The 19,876-nt window shown below is 36.2% G+C and overlaps 1 protein-coding gene across 3 annotated transcripts in view; it reads left to right on the top strand.

Annotated features, from left to right (window-relative positions):
* The window catches only part of TBC1D32 (TBC1 domain family member 32), a 268,104-nt gene that overhangs the window by 198,053 nt on the left and 50,175 nt on the right, over positions 1-19,876 (top strand). For all 3 annotated transcript variants that reach the window (XM_049900015.1, XM_049900007.1, XM_049900000.1), the window contains 3 exons: positions 5,480-5,549; positions 7,331-7,446; positions 8,910-9,064. In XM_049900015.1, coding sequence (XP_049755972.1) covers positions 5,480-5,549; positions 7,331-7,446; positions 8,910-9,064 — 341 coding nt within the window. The remainder of the gene's footprint in view (positions 1-5,479; positions 5,550-7,330; positions 7,447-8,909; positions 9,065-19,876) is intronic.

Here is a 19,876-nt window from a genome sequence, read left to right as displayed (position 1 = left end):
AAAATGTCTATTCTACCAAAAGCGATCTATACATTTAATGCAATTCCGATCCAAAGCGCAACGACATTCTTTAATGAGATGGAGAAACAAATCACCAATTTCATATGGAAAGGAAAGAGGGCCCAGATAAATAAGGCATTACTGAAAAAGAAGAACAAAGTAGGAGGCCTTACTTTACCTGCTTTTAGAACCTATTTTACTGCCACAGTAATCAAAACAGCCTGGTACTGGTACAACAACAGATACGTGGACCAATGGAACAGAATTGAGAATCCAGACATAAATCCATCCGCATAAGAGCAGCTGATATTTGACAAAGGCCCCAAAACAGTTAAATGGGGAAAAGACAGTCTTTTTAACAAATGGTGCTGGCATAACAGATATCCATCTGCAAAAAAAATGACACAAGACCCATACCTCACTCCATGCACAAAAACGAGCTCAAAATGGATCAAAGACCTAAATATAAAATCTAAAAGGATAAAAATCATGGAAGAAAAAATAGGGACAACGTTAGGAGCCCTAATACATGGCATAAACAGTATACAAAACATTATTAAGAATGCAGAAGAAAAACTAGATAACTGGAGCTCCTAAAAATCAAACACCTATTCCTCATCCAAAGACTTCACCAAAAGAGTAAAAAGACTACCTACAGACTGGGAAAAAGTTTTTAGCTATAACATTTATGATCAGTGCCTGATCTCTAAAATCTACATCATACTGCAAAAACTCAACTGCAAAAAGACAAATACCTCAATTAAAAAATGGGCAAAAGATACGAATAGACACTTCACTAAAGAAGACATTCAGGTAGCTAACAGATACATGAGGAAATGTTCACGATCATTAGCCATTAGAGAAATGCAGAGCAAAACCACAATGAGATTTCATCTCACTCCAACAAGGCTGGCATTAACCCAAAAAGCACAAAAGAATAAATGTTGGAGACACTGTGGAGAGATTGGAACACTTCTGCACTGCTGGTGGGAATGTCAAATGGTACAACCACTTTGGAAATCGATTTAGTGCTTCCTTTAAAAGCTAGAAATAGAACTACCATCCCAGTACCAGAACCAGTGCCGTAAATCCAGCAATCCCACTCCTTGGAATATATCCTAGAGAAATAAGAGCCTTTACATGAACAGATATATGCACACCCATGTTTACTGCAGAACTGTTTACAAAAGCAAAAACATGGAAGCAACCAAGGTGCCCATCAACAGATGAATGGATAAATAAATTATGGTGTATTCACACAATGGAATACTACACATCGATAAAGAACAGTGAGGAATCTGTGAAACATTTCATAACATGGAGGAGCCTGAAAGGCATTATGCTGAGTGAAATTAGTCAATTGCAAAAGGACAAATATAAAATAAGACCACTATTATAAGAACTTGAGAAATAGTTTAAACTGAGAAGAAAGCATTCTTTTGTGGTTACGAGAGGGGGGAGTGAGGGAGGGTGGGAGATGGGTATTCGCTCATTAGATAGTAGGTAAGAACTACTTTAGGTGAAAGGGAAGACAGCACACAGTACAGGGGAGGTCAGCACAATTGGACTAAACCAAAAGCAAAGATGTTTCCTGAATAAACTGAATGCTTCGAAGGCCAGTGTAGCAGGGGCAGGGGTCTGGTGACCATGGTTTCAGGGGATATCTAAGTCAATTGGCATAATAAAATCTATTAACAAAACATTCTGCAGGCCCACTTTGAAGAGTGGCGTCTGGGGTCTTAAATGCTAGCAAGCAGCCAAATAAGATGGATCAATTGGTCTCAACCCACCTGGGTCAAAGGAGAATGAAGAACACCAAGGATGCAAGGTGATCAGGAGCCCAAGAGACAGAAAGGGCCACAGGAACCAGTGACTACATCATTCTGAAACCAGAAGAACTAGATGGTGCCCGGCTACAACCAATGACTGCCCTGACAGGGAACACAACGGAGAACCCCTGAGGGAGCAGGAGAGCAGTGGGATGCAGACCCCAAATTCTCATAAGACCAGACTTAATGGTCTGACTGAGACTGGAAGGACCCCAGTGGTCATGGCCCCTAGACCTTCTGTTGCCCCAGGACAGGAACCATTCCCAAAGCCAACTCTTCAGACATGGATTGTACTGGACAATGGGTTGGAGAGGGATGCTGGTGAGGAGTGAGCTTCTTGGATCAGGTGGACACTTGAGACTATGTTGGCATCTCCTGCCTGGAGGGGAGATGAGAGGGTGGGGGTGGTTAGAAGCTAGAGAAAAGGACACAAAAAGAGAGAGCTGAGGGAGAGAGCAGGCTGTCTCATTAGAGGGAGAGTAATTGGGAGTGTGTAGCAAGGTGTATATGGGTTTTGTGTGAGAGACTGACTTGATTTGTAAACTTTCACTTAAAGCACAATAAAAAATATTAAAAAAAAAAAGACACACACAAAAAAGAAATCAAAAGACGCATTGCATTGGGTAAATCTGCTGCAAAGAATCTCTTTAAAGTGTTGAAAAACAAAGATGTCACGTTGAAGACTGAGATGGGCCTGACCCAAGCCATCGTATTTTCAATCATATGGATGTGAAGGCTGACAGTGAATAAGGAAGACTGAGAAAGTATTGACATCTTTGAATTGTGGCTTGACAAAGAATATTGAATATACAGTTGACTGCCAGGAGAACGAACAAGTCTGTTTTGGAAGAGGTGCAACCAGAGTGCTCCTTAGAAGCAAGGATGGCCAGACTGTGTCTTACATACTTTGGACATGTTGTCAGGAGGGATCAGTTCCTGGAGAAGGACATCATGCTTGGCAAAGTACAGGGTCAGCGGCAAAGAGGAAGACCCTCATTGAGGTGCATTGACACAGTGCCTGCAACAATGGGCTCAAGCATAGCAACAATTATGAAGATGGTGCAGGACTGGGCAGTGTTTCATTCTGTTGTGCATAGGGTCGCTATGAATCAGAACCAACTTGATGGCACCTAACAACAACAACAGCAACCAGAAGAATGAACAAATCTGTCTCGGCAGAAGTGCAATCAGAATGCTCCTTAGAAGGAAAGATGGTGAAGCTTTATTTTAGGCACTTTGGACATGTTATCAGGAGGGACCAGTCCCTGGAGAATGACATCATGCTTGGTAAAGTAGAGGGTCAGCAAAAAAGAGGAAGACCCTCAACAAGATGGATTGACACAGTGACTGCAACAATTGGCTCAAGCATAGCAACAATTGTGAGGATGGCGTAGAACTAGGCAGTATTTCATTTTGTTGTATATAGGGTCACTGTGAGTCAGAATTGGCTTGATGGCACCTATCAACAACATGTTGTACTGGACATTGAGAAAGCTGTGTTTAACTTATGGCATTATCAAAAAAATGCTGTCGATAAAACTAAAAAATGATATTTTAATTAATATATAACTGGTGATGGTAGTTTTAAAAAGTGGCCATAATTCTTTGTGAGAATAGTTTATAATATATGTTTTTGGTACCAAGTGACAGAAATCAAACTTTCTTTTTGCCTGAGCAGAAAAAGAGGCAGAATCATTGCCTCACATGAGTAAAGCCATCCTTAGCAATCTGTCCCCTTTTTCTGCCTCTCTGTATATTGAATTCATTATACTAGTACCTCACAGGCCTGTGATTAGTAGAAGGAAAAAATTTCATCCTCACTCCACGTTGAAAAATTTGGAGAAGACATTGAATTGTCCCTTGCTTAACATGTTCCTAGGTGATGAGGGTTTCTGACTTGAAGTTCAGAACTGGTGTCCATTTCTCCTTAGTACAGTAAGAGTTCTAAATAGCAAGGAATTCTAAGCTATATAAGCTGTAGCTTATCTGCTATAACTATAGCCAAAACATAGCAAGTCTGTGTAAATCAAAAGATGTAGTTTACCAAGAAATTAACAGAGCACATATTTTATTTTTTAGGAAAGTTACCACTTTAAGTAGGGTGACCAACCGTCACATTTTGCCTGGGACTATGGGAGGTTCCTGGAACATGGGACTTTCAGTGCTAACACTAACTAGTAAATTCCCAGGCAAACCAGGACAAACTGGTTACCTTAGCTCTAAGACTGCTAAAATATTAATTATTGCTGGTCAGAGGATTAGATATTTGATAACAGTGATGTTTAATCTGTTCTCCCTTATCTCTGCAAATCCAAAGTCTATTGAGTATAAGTGCCACATCTTCCTAACCAGCTGGAAAAACTCTGCCTCTTCTGAATTCACATCTCATTTTCACTGTTCCACTCTTGTTCCACTTAGGACTTTAAAACACCTTTATCAGAGTTACCTGTAAATACATTTTATCTCTGACACTACATGATAAGTTCCTTAGGGTGTGGTGTATGTTTTATCTTTTACCCTCCATGGCTTCTAGCACAGCACTCCATACTTACTGTATCAGAAAGGATTGATTAAATGGAATAAATGAGTCCACAAGTGAATAGATTATATTGATATTATGAAATGGCACCGTGGTGTAATAGAGGGATGGGGAAATGCTGATACGGATTTCAGAAAACCTAGCTTTTGTCCTCTCTATCACTAAATAACTATGTGATTTTAGACAATTTCTTAATTTTATGTATGTACGTTTATGTGTGTGTGTGTGTGCGTGCACGTGCACTATAGTTTCTCTAGCCAGAAATTGAGCTGAAACTAAACCCTTACTATTCACTATTAGCTTGGTCATCCAGTTTTCTCAAGAACTAATTCAAACTCAACTTCTCCTTCAGCTCTCTCTACTGTACAACTGCTTTTTCACTTTTATTAGACAATCACAGCTCCTACTTCACAAAGAAAATCTGGCTTGCAGGTAGAAACTCCTTCACTGCACCCTCATATATTGTTATGTATCATAAGTAGAATGCTTATTCCTTCTTAAAGATTTAGACATGCATGTCAGGAAGGAATAAACAACTATGCTTGTACGTATTTGTAATTTAAAATCTTATAGCTTGATGAAAATACAGCAGTTCTGGACCTGTATTTGGATTAACAAGGCCCTGGTGGTACAACGGTTAAGTGCTTAGCTGCTAACCAAAAGCTTGGCGGTTGGAACTCACCTGGCGGCTCCAAGGGAGAAAGACCTGCTGATCTTCTTCTGTAATGGTTACAGCCTAGAACAATTGATGGGGCAGTGTTACTTGGGGTCTCTATGAATCGGAATTAACTTGATTGCACCTAGCAACATGACTGCATTTAGATTAACAGCCCTTGTATTCTGAGAGCCGAGTAAAATAGGTTAAAAAAAAATGCTAACTGTTTTGTATTTGATATGCCTTTAAATGCTTTTTATAAAAGTTATTTGTAAAAAGTTTCCTGTTAATTTCTTTGAAAATATAACTGACAGCTCTTAAAGGAACAAATTCATCAGTGTTTCCAAAATTCACGTTAAAATATGCAAAAATATTTCTTTCATCAATTTTCAATTAAAATGTGATTATTATGCAGATTTTACCCATTTTTATAACCCAGTTTTCTATTGTTTTTAGCTACTGATGCAAATGTGAAGAGCGAAAGTCTTTCATCTGTGCAGCAGCTTGGCATTAAAATGGCGGTCAGGTGTGTTTTAGGGAAATATCTCTCTGGTATATTCCTAGAATTTGTTTTATCTGCCTGGTATGTTCTTAATGGTATTTAATTTAACACTCAACTATTTTGTATACTTTAAGCACAGAGTTTATCTTTCAGAAAATAATAACTTGGTTTTCAAAGATATTAGCACATGGGTAAATTGCCTCTGCAGGTGAATCAGTTACAGCTCATTATTATTCCAGAGGCTAAGTGCGGCGTATGTAAGCCTCTATAATTATCAGGTTTTTTCTAAAAATAACATTGTAAAAATCAGCATATTTGTAGCAGAGCCATACCATTTTCTAAAATATGATTAGTTCTAATTTTCAAGCTATGGGGATGAGCACAGAAGTACCTTAAGGACAGATGCAGAAGTAAAATTGAATGACCCAGAATTATTGTAGTTTGAATTTTTTTGTATTCAAATTGTAATTTTGAAAAGGAATGGGCAAGCTTAAAAGCAGTAGAATGGGAGTTAAGGACTGAGTTCTTAAAACTTGCCTCTCTTGCTTATTAAATAGGCATCTTTACAGTCCTATCCTGTTTACAAGGTCATCTTCAGAATCAAATATAAAAAAAATGCATGTGAAAGCTATTCAAAAGACTGAGTGTTTTTATAAATTCATAGCATTATGACAAAAATGGAGATATTAATTCTGGCTTTCCCCCTTGTATAACATAGGGCATGTAACTATTCTGGTAATATTTTGTGACCCTATACTCCCTATTTATACAAATATTTTGTAATGACCCCGCAACTATTTTGAAATGAAGTCTGTGGGTAATACAAGCAGGCAAGTCACATATTTTTTTTTTTTAATTCTTATAGTATCTTATTTATAAGAATTATATGGAAGGTGGTTTATAATGAAATGCTTAGATATAACTGCAGTATAAGAAATTGCTGGCACCTGTATGTAGAATCATTATGACTAAGGCAGCTACAAATGCAAACTGATAGGGTTTTTGATTTGGTTCCTCAGATAACAGAATCGGTGTTATCTTTTCTAATGTGACTTTCCAAGATGATGAACAAATCTTAGTAAAGTTTCAAACAAAACAAAGTACTATCTTTCCTTTGATCTAGACATAGTTGTGTTCCAAGTATATTAAAATATAGAAAAAACATTTTATGATTTTATGTAAAACAGAATTAAAAAAAAATAGGATCAGATAATTATAAATGGGATTTTTATTCACACAAATAATACTGCAGGTTGTTATACAGGGCATGTCCCATGTCAAATCTCTTGGCCGTCATCTTCGAAGTACCAGTAGTCACTCCCCAGTGCAGTGTCACTCTGATAGTCAAAATGCCCCCGTGAACTTCCATAGTGGCTCTGAGGGGAAGTACTACCCCCATAAAAACCACTGGACTGGGTGAATTCTAAACTGGCTTCTAGACATAACATTCTGTAAATCTCACTCATCAGCATTTCATGTTTTAGATTAAGTTCAAGAAAGAAATACTTATATTCATACTCATCTACAGGGTATCTAAGTTTTTTTCTGTCATCACTATTTCATCTCTCCTTAAAGTTATCATTATTTACCATATCATTATTGCTAATCCAAACATATAATAATTATCAGAAACATATATTGAAAGTTAATTTTTCATGTTTTTTATATTAGCTAAAAGTGGAAATTTAAAAACTTAAAACCTTGAAATTTCAAGAGGAATACACTGCAATGGATTGAAATAATTGAGTTTGCAATGCAGGTTCTGATATTTTTCCTTTCATATGTTCTGTGGACTTTTAATTTAGGTATGGCACGTTCCTCAACCTGTTAAAAGATGATGCAGAAAATCATCTTTCCTGGGTCTTAAAGCACTGTGAGAGATTCCTGAAACAGCAGCAAGCTCCCATAAAATCTTCTCTTCATATCCTTTTGAGTGGACTCATATTAGTTGAATTTTCTTCACATGTTTTTCCTAATTCTTTGATGGGATACCTTAACACATTTTCATTACAATTATACTGTAACCTATATTAGTGATTTATTTGTTATGATATTATAGTATTTTTATGCTGTATTTAAAGTATGCATCATGTTACATGGAATCATAATTATTAGATTCAGTCTTATTCAATGACTCTTAAACTGAATAATGAAAGTCAGAATGTATTTCAGACTTAACTAAGAAAGTTTTTAAAAGGCTTCTTCTTTATCACATCCATTTATCATCCTATTTTAAATGGTTAACTTTCAGAAATGGAGTTTGACTTGAAGAAAATGTACACAAACTATTTGCATTATTAAATTCTGAAAATACTTACATTTTATTATGCTTGATAATCTCGTCATTTAGGAGATAACTTGAACTAGAGAAAGGATGGTACTGATGTGTTAATGAGCTGAACAAATCGTTTTTCACAAAGTGGGTACTTTTTCTCTAGTTGCTAATACCATTAGCCTCCAACGGGCATGTGAGCACATAACCAAAAACCAAACCCATTGCCAACTGAGTCGATTCTGAACTGCCCCATAGGGTTTCCGGTAGATTCAAACTGCTGACCTTTTGTCTAGCAGCTATTCTCTTAACCACTGCTCCACTAAGCACACAGTTCATTAAAATAGTTATTAGATAAGTGATTAGTTTTTCATTACTAACAGCTTAATTTTGCTTCAGTAGCTTATAAATTTACTGAAAATAAAATGAGGACTAAGTACTATTTGTCTGTTCTTCCTGATAGAAATTCTGGGAATGATTACTTATGGCGTTTTTTTTTTTTTTTTTTTAATTGTGCTTTATTTGGAAGTTTACAGCTCAAGTTAGTTTCTCATACAAAATTTATACACACACTGTTATGTGACCCTCATTCCTATCCCTGTGATGTGACTGCTCGTTCTTCCTTCCCACCCAAGATTGCCCATGTCCATTCAACTAGCTCCTGTTCCTTTCTGCCTTCTATCTCACCTCCAGACAGGAGCTGCCCATTTAGTCTTGTGTATCAACTAAAACTAAGAAGCACACTCTGTATCATTTTATGTCTTATAGTCCAGTTTAGTCTTTGTCTAAAGAGTTGGCATCAGGAATGGTTTTAGTTTTGGGCTAACATAGAGTTCGGGGGCCATGTCTTCCAGGGCTCCTCCAGTCTTAGTCAGACTATTAAGTCTGGTATTTTTACCAGAATTTGAATTCTGCCTCCTCCTTTTCTCCTGCTCTGTCAAGGACTCTCTGTCGTGTTCCCTGTCAGGGCAGTAATTGGTAGTAGCCAGGCACCATCTAGTTCTTCTGGTCTCAGACTAATGGAGTCTCTGGTTTATGTGGCCCCTTATTTACGGTGTTCTTATATTTTGAAAGACAGAATATTGTAAAAGTTCCTTAACTGTGTTTTTCAGTCTGCCTGCAAGAGAGTTATGCTGGCCATGACTGGTTTGTATCTTCTCTGTTCATGATAATGTTGGGGGACAAAGAGAAAACATTCAAATTTCTTCAGCAGTTCTCCCGGCTTCTGACCTCTGCTTTCCTTTGGTTGCCAAGACTGCATATTTCTGTAAGACTTTTTTGTCTGTTTTAAAGAAGAGTTTGAAATTTTAAGGAAAATCATATTAAATTTATTAGGATATTTATAGAGGGCACAATGATATTTTATATTCATTTTATAACTGATGCTTTTGACTGATTCTCTTTGGAAATACAGATTTGACATCATCTCAGACATTTTGTGTTTTAGCTAATGGTAACTAGATGTAAGATTAATGATAGAAAAATTTTAAATGGATCGTTGAGTAACCTTCAGTTAAACTGTAATGGAAAAGAGAACAGTTGAATGAATATTTTTTTACTGCTGCTTTGTTGGAATCTTTTGATGGTTAAAATCACAGTAAGAGAAAATCATTTACTAAGTAGAAATTGTAGCTAAATTCTGTTGTTAGTTGCCATTGAGTTGATTCTGACTCACGGCAGAAAAAAAAAAAAGACACTCTTTTTATATATATTTTGGAGATCTGTGCTGAGTTTCTGCCACTCTTCTCTCAGTTTGTCATACTGTGGTGGCTTGCATGTTGCTGTGATATTGAAAGCTAAGCCACTGGTATTTCAAATACCAGCAGGGTCACACATGGTGTACAGGTTTTAGCTGAGCTTGCAGACCAAGACAGACTAGGAAGAAGGACCTGGTGGCCCACTTCTGAAAAAACTGGCCAGTGAGAACCTTATGAAAAGCAGCAGAACCTTGTCTGAAATACTGCCTGAAGATGAGCCCTCAGTTTGTAAGGCACTAAAACTATGACTGGAAAAGAGCTGCCTCTTCAAAGTAGAGTCAACCTTAATGATGTAGATGGAGTCAAGCATTCAGGACCTTCATTTGCTAATGTGGCATGACTCAAAATGAGAACAAATAGCTGCAAACATCCATTAATAATCAGAATGTGGAATGTATAAAGTATGAATCTAGGAAAATTGGAAATCCATCAAAAATGAAGTGGAATGCACAAAAGACCGATATTCTAGGATTAGTGAGCTGAAACAGACTGGTATTGGCTGTTTTGAGTCAGACAGTCTTATGGTCTACTATACCAGGAATAACAACTTGAAGGGGAATGACTTTACATTCATTGTCAAAAAAAAATTTCAGTATCTATCCTGAAGTACAACACTGTCATTGATAGAATAATATTCATACAGCTACAAAGAAGACCAGTTAATATGACTATTCAAATTTACGCACCAACCACTAAGACCAAAGGTGAAGAAATTGAAGATTTTTACCAACTTCTGGAGTCTGAAATTGATCAAACATTCAATCAAGATGCATTGATAATTACTGGTGATTGGAATGTGAAAGTTAAAAACAAAGAAGATCAGTGGTTGGAAAATATAACCATGGTGATAGAAACAACACCAGATATCTTATGATAGAATTTTGCAAGACCAACGACTTCTTCATTGCATATGTTTTTTCAACAGCATAAATGGCAGCTATGCACGTGAACCTCACCAGATGGAGTACACAGGAATCAAATTAACTACATCTGTGGAAAGAGACAATGGAAAATCTCAAATTCTTCAGTCAGAGCAAGGCCAGGGGCTGACTGCGGATCAGACCATCAGTTGCTCCTCTGCAAGTACAAGTTGAAGACCATCTCAAGAATAGATTTGATGCATCGAACACTAATGACCGAAGACCAAATAAGGTTTTCAAGGACATCATGCATGAAGAAAGCAGGAGGTCATTAAAAAGACAAGAAAGAAAACATCAAAATGGATGTCAGAAGAAACTCTGAAATTTGCTCATGAATGTGGAGTAGCTAAAGTGAAAGGAAGAAATTATGAAATAAAAGAGCTGAGCAGAAGATTTCAAAGGGTGGCTCGTGAAGACAAAGTATTATGATGAAATATACAAAAGACCTGGAGTTAGAAAACCTAAGGGAAGAACATGCTCAGCATTTCTCAAGCTGAAAGAACTGAAGAAAAAATTAAAGCCTCGCTTTGCAATAGTGAAGGATTCTATGGGGGAAAATATTAAATGATGCAAGTATCAAAAGAAGATGGGAGTAATACACAGAGTAACTGTACCGAAAAGAATTGGTCGATGTTCACTCATTTCAGGAGGTAGCATATGATAAAGAACCGATTGTCTCAAAGGAAGAACTCTAAGCTGCACTGAAGGCATTGTTGAAAAACAAGGCTGCAGGAACTGATGGAATACCAACTGAGATGTTTCAACAAACAGATGCAGCACTGGAAGTACTCATTTGTCTATGCCAAGAAATTTGTAAGAAAGCTACCTGGCCGATTGACTGGAAGAGACCCATATTTATGCCCATTCCAAAGAAAGCTGATCCAACAGAATGCAGAAATTATCAAACGATATCATTAATATCACATGCAGATAAAATTTTACTGAAGATCATTCAAAAGCAGTTGTAGCAGTACATTGACAGGGCATTGACAGCAATTCAAGCTGGATTCAGAAGAGGAAGTGGAACGAGGGATATTGCTGATATCAGATGGATCTTGGCTGAAACCAGAGAGTACCAGAATGTGTTTACCTGTGTTTTATTGACTATGCCAAGGCATTCAACTGTGTGGATCATAAATTCTGGATAACATTATGAAGAATGGGAATTCTTTAGAACACTTAACTGTAATCATGAGGAGGAGCCTATACATAGACCAAGAGGCAGTCATTCAAACACAACAATGGGATACTGCGTGGTTTAAGATCAGTAAAGGTGTCAGGGTTGTATCTTTTCACCATACTTAATCTGTATGCTGAGCAAATAACTGAGATAACTGGTCTGTATGAAGAAGAGCATGGCATTAGGATTGGTGGAAGAGTCATTAACAGCCTTCGATATGCAGATGACACAACCTTCCTTGCTGAAAATGAAGAGGACTTGAAGCACTTACTGATGAAGATCAAAGAGTACGGCCTTCACTACGGATTACACTTCAACATAAAGGAGACAAAGATCCTCAAACTGGACCAATAAGCAACATCATGATAAATGAAGAAAATATTGAAATTGCCAAGGATTACATTTTACTTGGAACCACAATCAATGCCTGTGGAATCAGTAGTTAAGAAATCAAACAATGCATTGCATTGGGTAAATCTGCTGCAAAAGACCTCTTTAAAGTGTTTAAAAGCAGAGATGTCACTTTAAGGACTAAGATGCACCTGACCCAAGCCATGGTGTTTTCAGTCGTCTTATATGCATGCAAAAGCTGGACAATGAATAAGGAAGACAGAAGAAGAATTGACACCCTTGAATTTTAATGTTGATGAATATTCAATATACCATCTACTGCCAGAAGAATGAGCAAATCCGTCCTGGAAGAAGTACACCCAGAATGCTTCTCAGAAGGGAGCATGGCGAGACTTCGTCTCATGTACTTTGAACATGTTATCAGGAGAGACCAAACCCTGGAGAAGGATATCATCATGCTTTGTGAAGTAGATGGTCAGTGAATAGAGGAAAATCCTCAACGAGATGGGTTGACACAGTGGCTGCAACTATGGGCTCAAGTATAGCAATGATTGTGAGGATGGCACAGGACTGAGCAGTGTTTCATTCTGCTGTACACAGGGTCTCTATGAGTTGGAACTGACTTGATGGCATTTAACAATCTGCTGAGTTTGATTAAGTACTATCTTAGTCTCTAGTGCCACTGTAACAGAAATACAACAAGTGGATAGCTTCAACAAAGAGAAATTTATTCTCTCACAGTCTAGTAGGCTAGAAGTCCAAATTCAGGGCGACAGGTCCAGGAGAAGGCTTTTCCACTCTGTCAGATCTGGAGAAAGGGCCTTGTCATCCATCTTCTGGAATAGGAGCTTCTCCATGCAAGAATCCCAGGTCCAAAGGATGCACTCTGCTCTGCTGCTTTCTTGGTGGTATGAGATCCCTACTCACTGCTTGCTTCCCTTCCGTTTCACCTCTTCTAAGATAAAAAGTGGTGCAGGTCACACTCCAGGGAAACTCCGTTTACATTGGGTCAGGGATGTGACCTTAGTAAGGGTGTTACAATCCCACCCTAATCCTCTTCAACATAAAATTACAGTCACAGAATAGAGGACAAGCACACAATACTGGGAATCATGGCCTAACCAAATTGATACATATTTTGGGGGGACACAATTGAATCCATGACAGGTACTATAATGTATTTTAAAAGTTTTTACTAGTTCCATGATATCTCAGAGGTTAGAGTTCAATGCATCCACCCCTTTTAAACTTAGGGAAACTGCCTACCACATGAACTATGCTAAACTTTTCTATGACATGTTACATATGAACGTTGAAATCACATGGCATAGAAGGATAATCAAAAGGGACTCAAGGGTATCTGTGTGGAGATGGCTGAAAATATTTGTTACGTGTTCTTCATATTGTATAATTGTGATACAAGCACAATAAAAATTGGAGCCCTGGTGGCACAGTGGTTGAGAGCTCAGCTGCTAACCAAAAGGTTGGCAGTTCGAATCCACCAGCTGCTCCTTGGAAAGCCTATTAAAAAATAAATAAAAACAAAGCATCAAGGAATACATTAAATATTGAAATTTCATAATTTATGCTTCAAATAACTAGATAGTTCCAGAATAATACTTTCCAGCTCTTCACCATCATGAGAAATTGTGTCCCCATTAACAGAAGAAAGCAAGTGACAAAAGAATATTACTGGTTTTTCTCTAATCAATGGAACTATTTTTTCTGCTGTTAACCAGAATTTGAATGAACTTTAAGTAGGTGTTCATTTTTTAACTCTTGTAGGTAGCTCTTCCTTTCTTCTATTTACAAGTGTAATATTGAAAATTGTTTTCATAAAATGTATGATTGGAGTCCACGCATACATTTTAATGGCAAGTGTTTTAAAATTGTGATACCTCTATACCACTAGTTTTAACAATTCTGCTTTCATTTTCAGTTTTAACAATTCTGCTTTCATTTTCAGATTATAGTATTGCCTAAATGTTACCAGTGAGTTGTTTTAAACTAAACTTAGAGAATTGCATTTCTCCTTTGAATCTGTAATATTTTTCACAATAATTTTTTTTTTAAATATTTACGTAAGCCTTATTTTTTTTTATAGTTTTTGGGTACATTCAACTAGTTGCTTTAAAAATTTAGCCAATGAAGTATCTTTCATCAGATATACAAGGTGGTACTTATTTTAATTTCTCCAACACTTCTTTTAGCTCATAAACTTTTGATGAAATTCTGCCTTTGGAAATCCTACATAACAGCAGTAGTATTGTGTTCAATCCCATTTTCTCATAAAACTGAAAGGCAGGACTTTAGCAGCTTAAAAATCTTTATTAAATTTGCCGTTTTGATGGCATCATTTAATATGGAGTATAGATCTCTGAATTGAATGGGATGACGCATTACTGGAACCTCAGGGTTTTCAGAATGAACCCTTGATGTAAATCTTGGTTCCTTTCTGTTGTTGCAGCTGTACCATCAATAAAGACTTCCACAATGCCTTTGATAACATCCTTTTTCCTTTTCCAAATACAAATAACCAAGTTAAATATTTCGTTACCAGTATTTTCTTTTACTGCTTCTTTGTAAAACAAATAGCGTTCTGCAAACCTTCCTCTTCAGGCATTCTATCTAGAGCTGTTAACTAGGCATAGTTGCTAATGTCTATATAGTTATCATTCACAGTATGTTTTTGATTTAATAACCTTTTAGATTATTATTATGTCACTTGTCAGTGCATTCCATAAAAAGTGGCACCTTTTCTATTTTATGTGTTCCATTGATCTCAAACTGTGTGCTGGCAGTTTCTATGTAGGTTGGTAAAAGGAGCAAAAAGGTGAGGCACTTCGGCTTTTGTTATTAATAGCACAAACATGTCTACCTTCTTTAGCTCAATTTTTGTTGTTCTTAAGTGCTATCAAGTCGTTTTTGACTCATAAGGACTCCATGTGAAAGAGTAAACAAAAGTGCCCCGTAGGGTTTTTTTGGCTGTAATCTTTATGGAAGCAGATGGCTGTGTCTTTCTCCTGTGGAGTCACTGAGTGGGTTCAAATCTCCAGCTTTTAGGTTAGCAGTGTGGCGCTTAACCTTCTGCACCACCAGGGCTTAATCTAACACTGTTATAATCAATCCCAAAAAAATCAGCCTCAGGAAAACCAACTTCAAGAAAGTTCAACCTGTACCCCTTTCCCACATTCTCCAACCTCCTTAAAATGCTGTTTTGTCCTTTTTTCCCCGTGGCCTGTATAAATCCCTGGAATGCTATTTAGTTTATGCATTTATTTGTTTATTATCAAAACACTTAAATGTAAGCTTTATGAGGGCTTTTTCTTTTGTTCACTGATGTGTCCCAAACTATGGCTTATAGCAACCACTCAATGAGTGTATATGGAATATATGAATTAACATTTAAATAGAAACATGTAAGGGATGGTAGGTTTTATTTCTTCAGAAAATGTATTTAAAAGATACAGGTCCTCTTAATTCTTAAGAATGTTTTAGATTATATCAAAAAGTTAAAAAAAAAAAGTAGGCCTAGGATAAGCAAATCAGGAAGTAGTGAAACATTGATTTTAAAGTTCTTAAAATGTTCTAAACTATGACTGCCCTACTCATGTGAGATAAAAATAATTCGAAAAATTAAAAATTTGAAGTCATTTACATCAGAAGTACCCTTTAATGTATTGACTTAATCTTCAACTATTAATTGCTTTTGAGGAGCTCTGGTGGCACAGTAAAGCATTTAGCTGCTAACTAAAAGGTTGGAGGTTCAAACCCACGATCCTATTTCGAAGGAAAGAGATAGTCTGCTTCCATAAAGATTTACAGCCTTGGAAACCCTATGGGGCAGTTCTACTCTGTCCTGTAGGGTCGCTATGAGTTAGAATTTGACTCAAAGGCAATGGGTTTGCTTTTATTTTGTTGTTATTTATTTTTAAGGAAAAGAAAGCTTTCTAAATGGTGGAACAATCATTCTTTATGGGATTTCATCAAGAGTCAGCTTTAGCTCGTTGTTTATATGTAGACTGTTGATAAAATCATAGATTAAGGAAGATCAAGAAACCAATTATTTCCATGTAGGAATGCCTATGTCAAATAATAATGATAAAGTAACAATCATACATATGAAAGAGAACAAATTAAATTGAAATGTAAACTAAAATATTGTTCATTTGTATACAAACAAAATTACAATGGTGATAAATATAGTTCAACAGCAAGACCATGTGATAGTTACTATGTAGGGTAGCCCTCTCTATGCCTCCTAAAATAAAAATTACTTTGTTTAGAAAATTTACAGTTAATAATTTTAGTAGAATTCACATAGAATTTAAAATTTTATTACCTTACCATTTTGTGGTACATTTGCAACCCATTTTCAGGACATCAGCAAAAATAAAATAAAAACAAAAAGGCATGTGAGCAATCACTTGTTGGAAAAGGACTAGCATCAAAACTGCTTCTTTTTCTTATGTATGACTTTAAATCTTAGTCATATTTGAAGATTTCATTTTCCCAGCCTTTTGTTTTTCTAAGAGGAAAAAGTTGTATGTTTTCTGGAATTATAGGAGCACTGGTGGCGCAACGGTTAAGCACTCCGCTGCTAACAGAAAGGTTGGTGGTTGGAACACAGCCGGTGGCTCCACGGAAGAAAGACCTAGCGATCTGCTGCCATAAAGATTACAGCCTAGGAAAGCCTTTGAGGCAGTTCTGTTCTGTCACAGAGGGTTGCTGTGAGCTGAAATCTACACAACAGCACCTAACGACAGCAACAGTTTTGAAAAAGATCTTCAGAGTTTTCTATTCACATCTCTACATGATGCTCACAGTGCACAAATTAATTACAGCATTGCCAACAAAGCATAACCCATCCTCTGCTCGCAGGTTGGACTGCATTGGATCGGTTTGGATCTGTTTGGACAGAATTGGCGAGCTTCAAACCTTTCTTACATGATCTTTCTACCTAATTTTCATAGCTACATAGAATTTTTTTTTTTACATAGAAGTAGATTTTTCTTAGTGTCAGAAATAAAATGACTCGACAGAACTACCTGTAATAGAAGAATAAAAACTATAAAGCTAATTACCAGACTTCACATTAAAACACGTTTTTCATTTTTAATCACTAAAGTAAAATACTCTGAAGAGTTATTTTATAAAGTTCTTGCTTTATGTTATTATGTCACTTTCTGATATATCTCCCTATTCAAAAGTTTTTACTGATTTTTTTTACAACTATATCTTTAAATAGTTTGTATATTAACTTATATGTTACTTAGAGGGTATATTAAATGCTATTATCCTGCGTGAGTTCTCCTCAAGCCTATATTCTAGATAATAAAGAGCTACCATCTTTTCAGAGAGTTGTGACTAAGCAAAATACATCAAAACACTAAAAGTATAGCAAGTATAATTTATTAGTTGGTGGCTCAGAAGATTGTTTATTATATTCATATGACTCAGAGTTACCATTATTGATCCAGTTTTATGGACACCATTTGCTATAAATTAAAGCTGTGAAATGACTGTTAGTAGACTGATTAATAAAACTTTTGTTATGAACAAGTTTACCATGATTACAATGTGCAAGTATCTTTTCTTGTTGTAATTCAGTCAGTAATACGCTGAGCAGATACTCTATGCAAGTCTTGGTGCTAGGATCTGTGTTGGTTAATGAAAAATATGGCATAATTTCTCTCAAAGAGTATAATCCATAACAGTAGAAGAACTCTTGACTTATCTTGACAATCCATTACATAATAATGGATTCAGAATATAATTAATAAGCCTTAATAGACCTACTCCAAAGATGTTGTTTTCAATGAAACAATACTCTGTAATAATCACTACATACACATGGAAATCTTATGCTACTGTTATACATGTATTCAGACAATTATTACTTCAGTTTTACTGTGTTGAAAATCAAAATCTTATATAAGTTGATTTTTTGCTTTTATATATGCTTATTATTGTGTTGTGTGTTATGAGTCAATTCATACTTATAGTGACAATATAGGACAGAGTAGAACTTCCCCACAGGTTTTCCTAGGCTGTAATTTTAATGGAAGCAGATAACCAGCTCTTTTCTCCTGAGGAAAGGCTGGTGGGTTCAAACCTCAGATCTTTTGGTTAGCAGCTGAGACCTTAACCATTGCTCTACCAGGGCTCCTTTCATATGCTTATTAGATTGGTCAATTCTATAAATAGCATTAGTGAATCACATTGTGTATTTCACTAAAGAAGATGAATTAAAGGATGTTTATTCTCATTCAGTCCATATTATTATTTTTAGCTACTCAAATAAGTAGCTTTGTTGTTGTTCTAGACATCTTTCTAAAGAAGTTGTTTTTCTTTTTTTTGTCCTAGACATCTATCTAAAGTTTACTGTAAAATGTTGTCTGTTTAATCTTCTGTCTGTGTCTTCAGCCATCAGTGCATGGAATCAGTGTTTTTTCTTGTACTATGAGGTATCTTCCAGAGACCCTATCATAAAAATACATATTTCTATAAAGTGCAATGATAAAATGACAAGAAAACTACTGACAAATCTAGCCACTTACCTCAGAAATTGTAATGTACAACTTTAACTTGAATCTTTAAAAGCAGCTTAGCAATAAAGTGTGAAAGAAATTCTTAATATTTTAATTGTTATAAAATAATTATATTTGAATTTGATTTGTTTTAATTTAAAAGTGTTAACTTTCTCTTATTAGAAAATTTAAAAATAGAAGATGCCTCATAAAGGCAAGAAAATAAAGCGTGATTTTGGAAGTTGCTTTATTAAATAAAGTTTTCAGATCTAATTTGATTATCAATTTTTATAAGTTTGTAAATGTAATTGCCAGTCTGTTTTTCTTTACAGAAAATTATACCTTAGTGTTTATTCTTTGTTTTTTAAAAAAATATTTGTTGTGAGTACATGCTAGATTTAAAGCGATACTCATTAAAACAATATTGAGCATTCATGATCATAAGCTGTACCTAAGGGCATGTGAAAGCTGGACAATGAATAAGGAAGACCGAAGAAGAGTTGACGCCTTTGAATTGTGGTGTTGACGAAGAATATTGAATATACCATGGACTGCCAAAAGAATGAACAAATCTGTCTTGGAAGAAGTACAACCAGAATGTTCCTTAGAAGCAGGGATGGCAAGACTGCATCTTACATATTTCGAGCATGTTGTCAGGAGGGATCAGTCCCTGGAGAAGGACATCACACTTGGTAAAGTACAGAGTCGGCGTAAAAGAGAAAGACCCTCAACGAGGTGGATTGACACAGTGGCTGCAACAGTGGGCTCAAGCATGACAATGATTGAGAGGATAGCCCAGGACTCGGCAGTTTTTCATTCTGTTGTACATAGGGTCACTATGAGTTGGAACTGACTTGAGGGCACCTAACAACAAGGGCTAAGTTGAAAAAATAACCAGCTTTATGAAGAACTTGCTGAGAAATGCAAGTTTGTAAATATGAGGCAACTGATGCAGAATATATGTGTATATATATATAAAATAGTTGGCCTAAGAACTTTGATGAGAATGCATTATGCACTTTTTACTGGCCTTTGAGGTGAGCGTCTTATAGTGTTCCAGATTTGGGCTATTGTTAACTAAAGTTCAGATTCTAATTAAACATCATCTTAGAGAAGAGGACTAGGTAAATATCCCCAAGAGCTGGAAAAGATAAAACCTTTCAACATTATAGAATTTTTGGACAAAACCAACAACGTTAAGTATATTGAAATACGCTTAGTATTAAAACATCACTCATTTACTCATACATTTATTAATTCTTTCATGTAACACCCTTCCCCATGATTCCACAAAGGGTATAAGATGCCACAACTACGAAGTGTTAAATCCTGTGTTAGATG

This window comes from Elephas maximus, chromosome 1, assembly GCF_024166365.1.
Source record: "Elephas maximus indicus isolate mEleMax1 chromosome 1, mEleMax1 primary haplotype, whole genome shotgun sequence".
In the NCBI taxonomy this organism is placed as follows: Eukaryota; Metazoa; Chordata; class Mammalia; order Proboscidea; family Elephantidae; genus Elephas; species Elephas maximus.
Note: the sequence above shows the minus strand (reverse complement) of the source record. Positions and strands in the feature narration are given on the sequence as shown.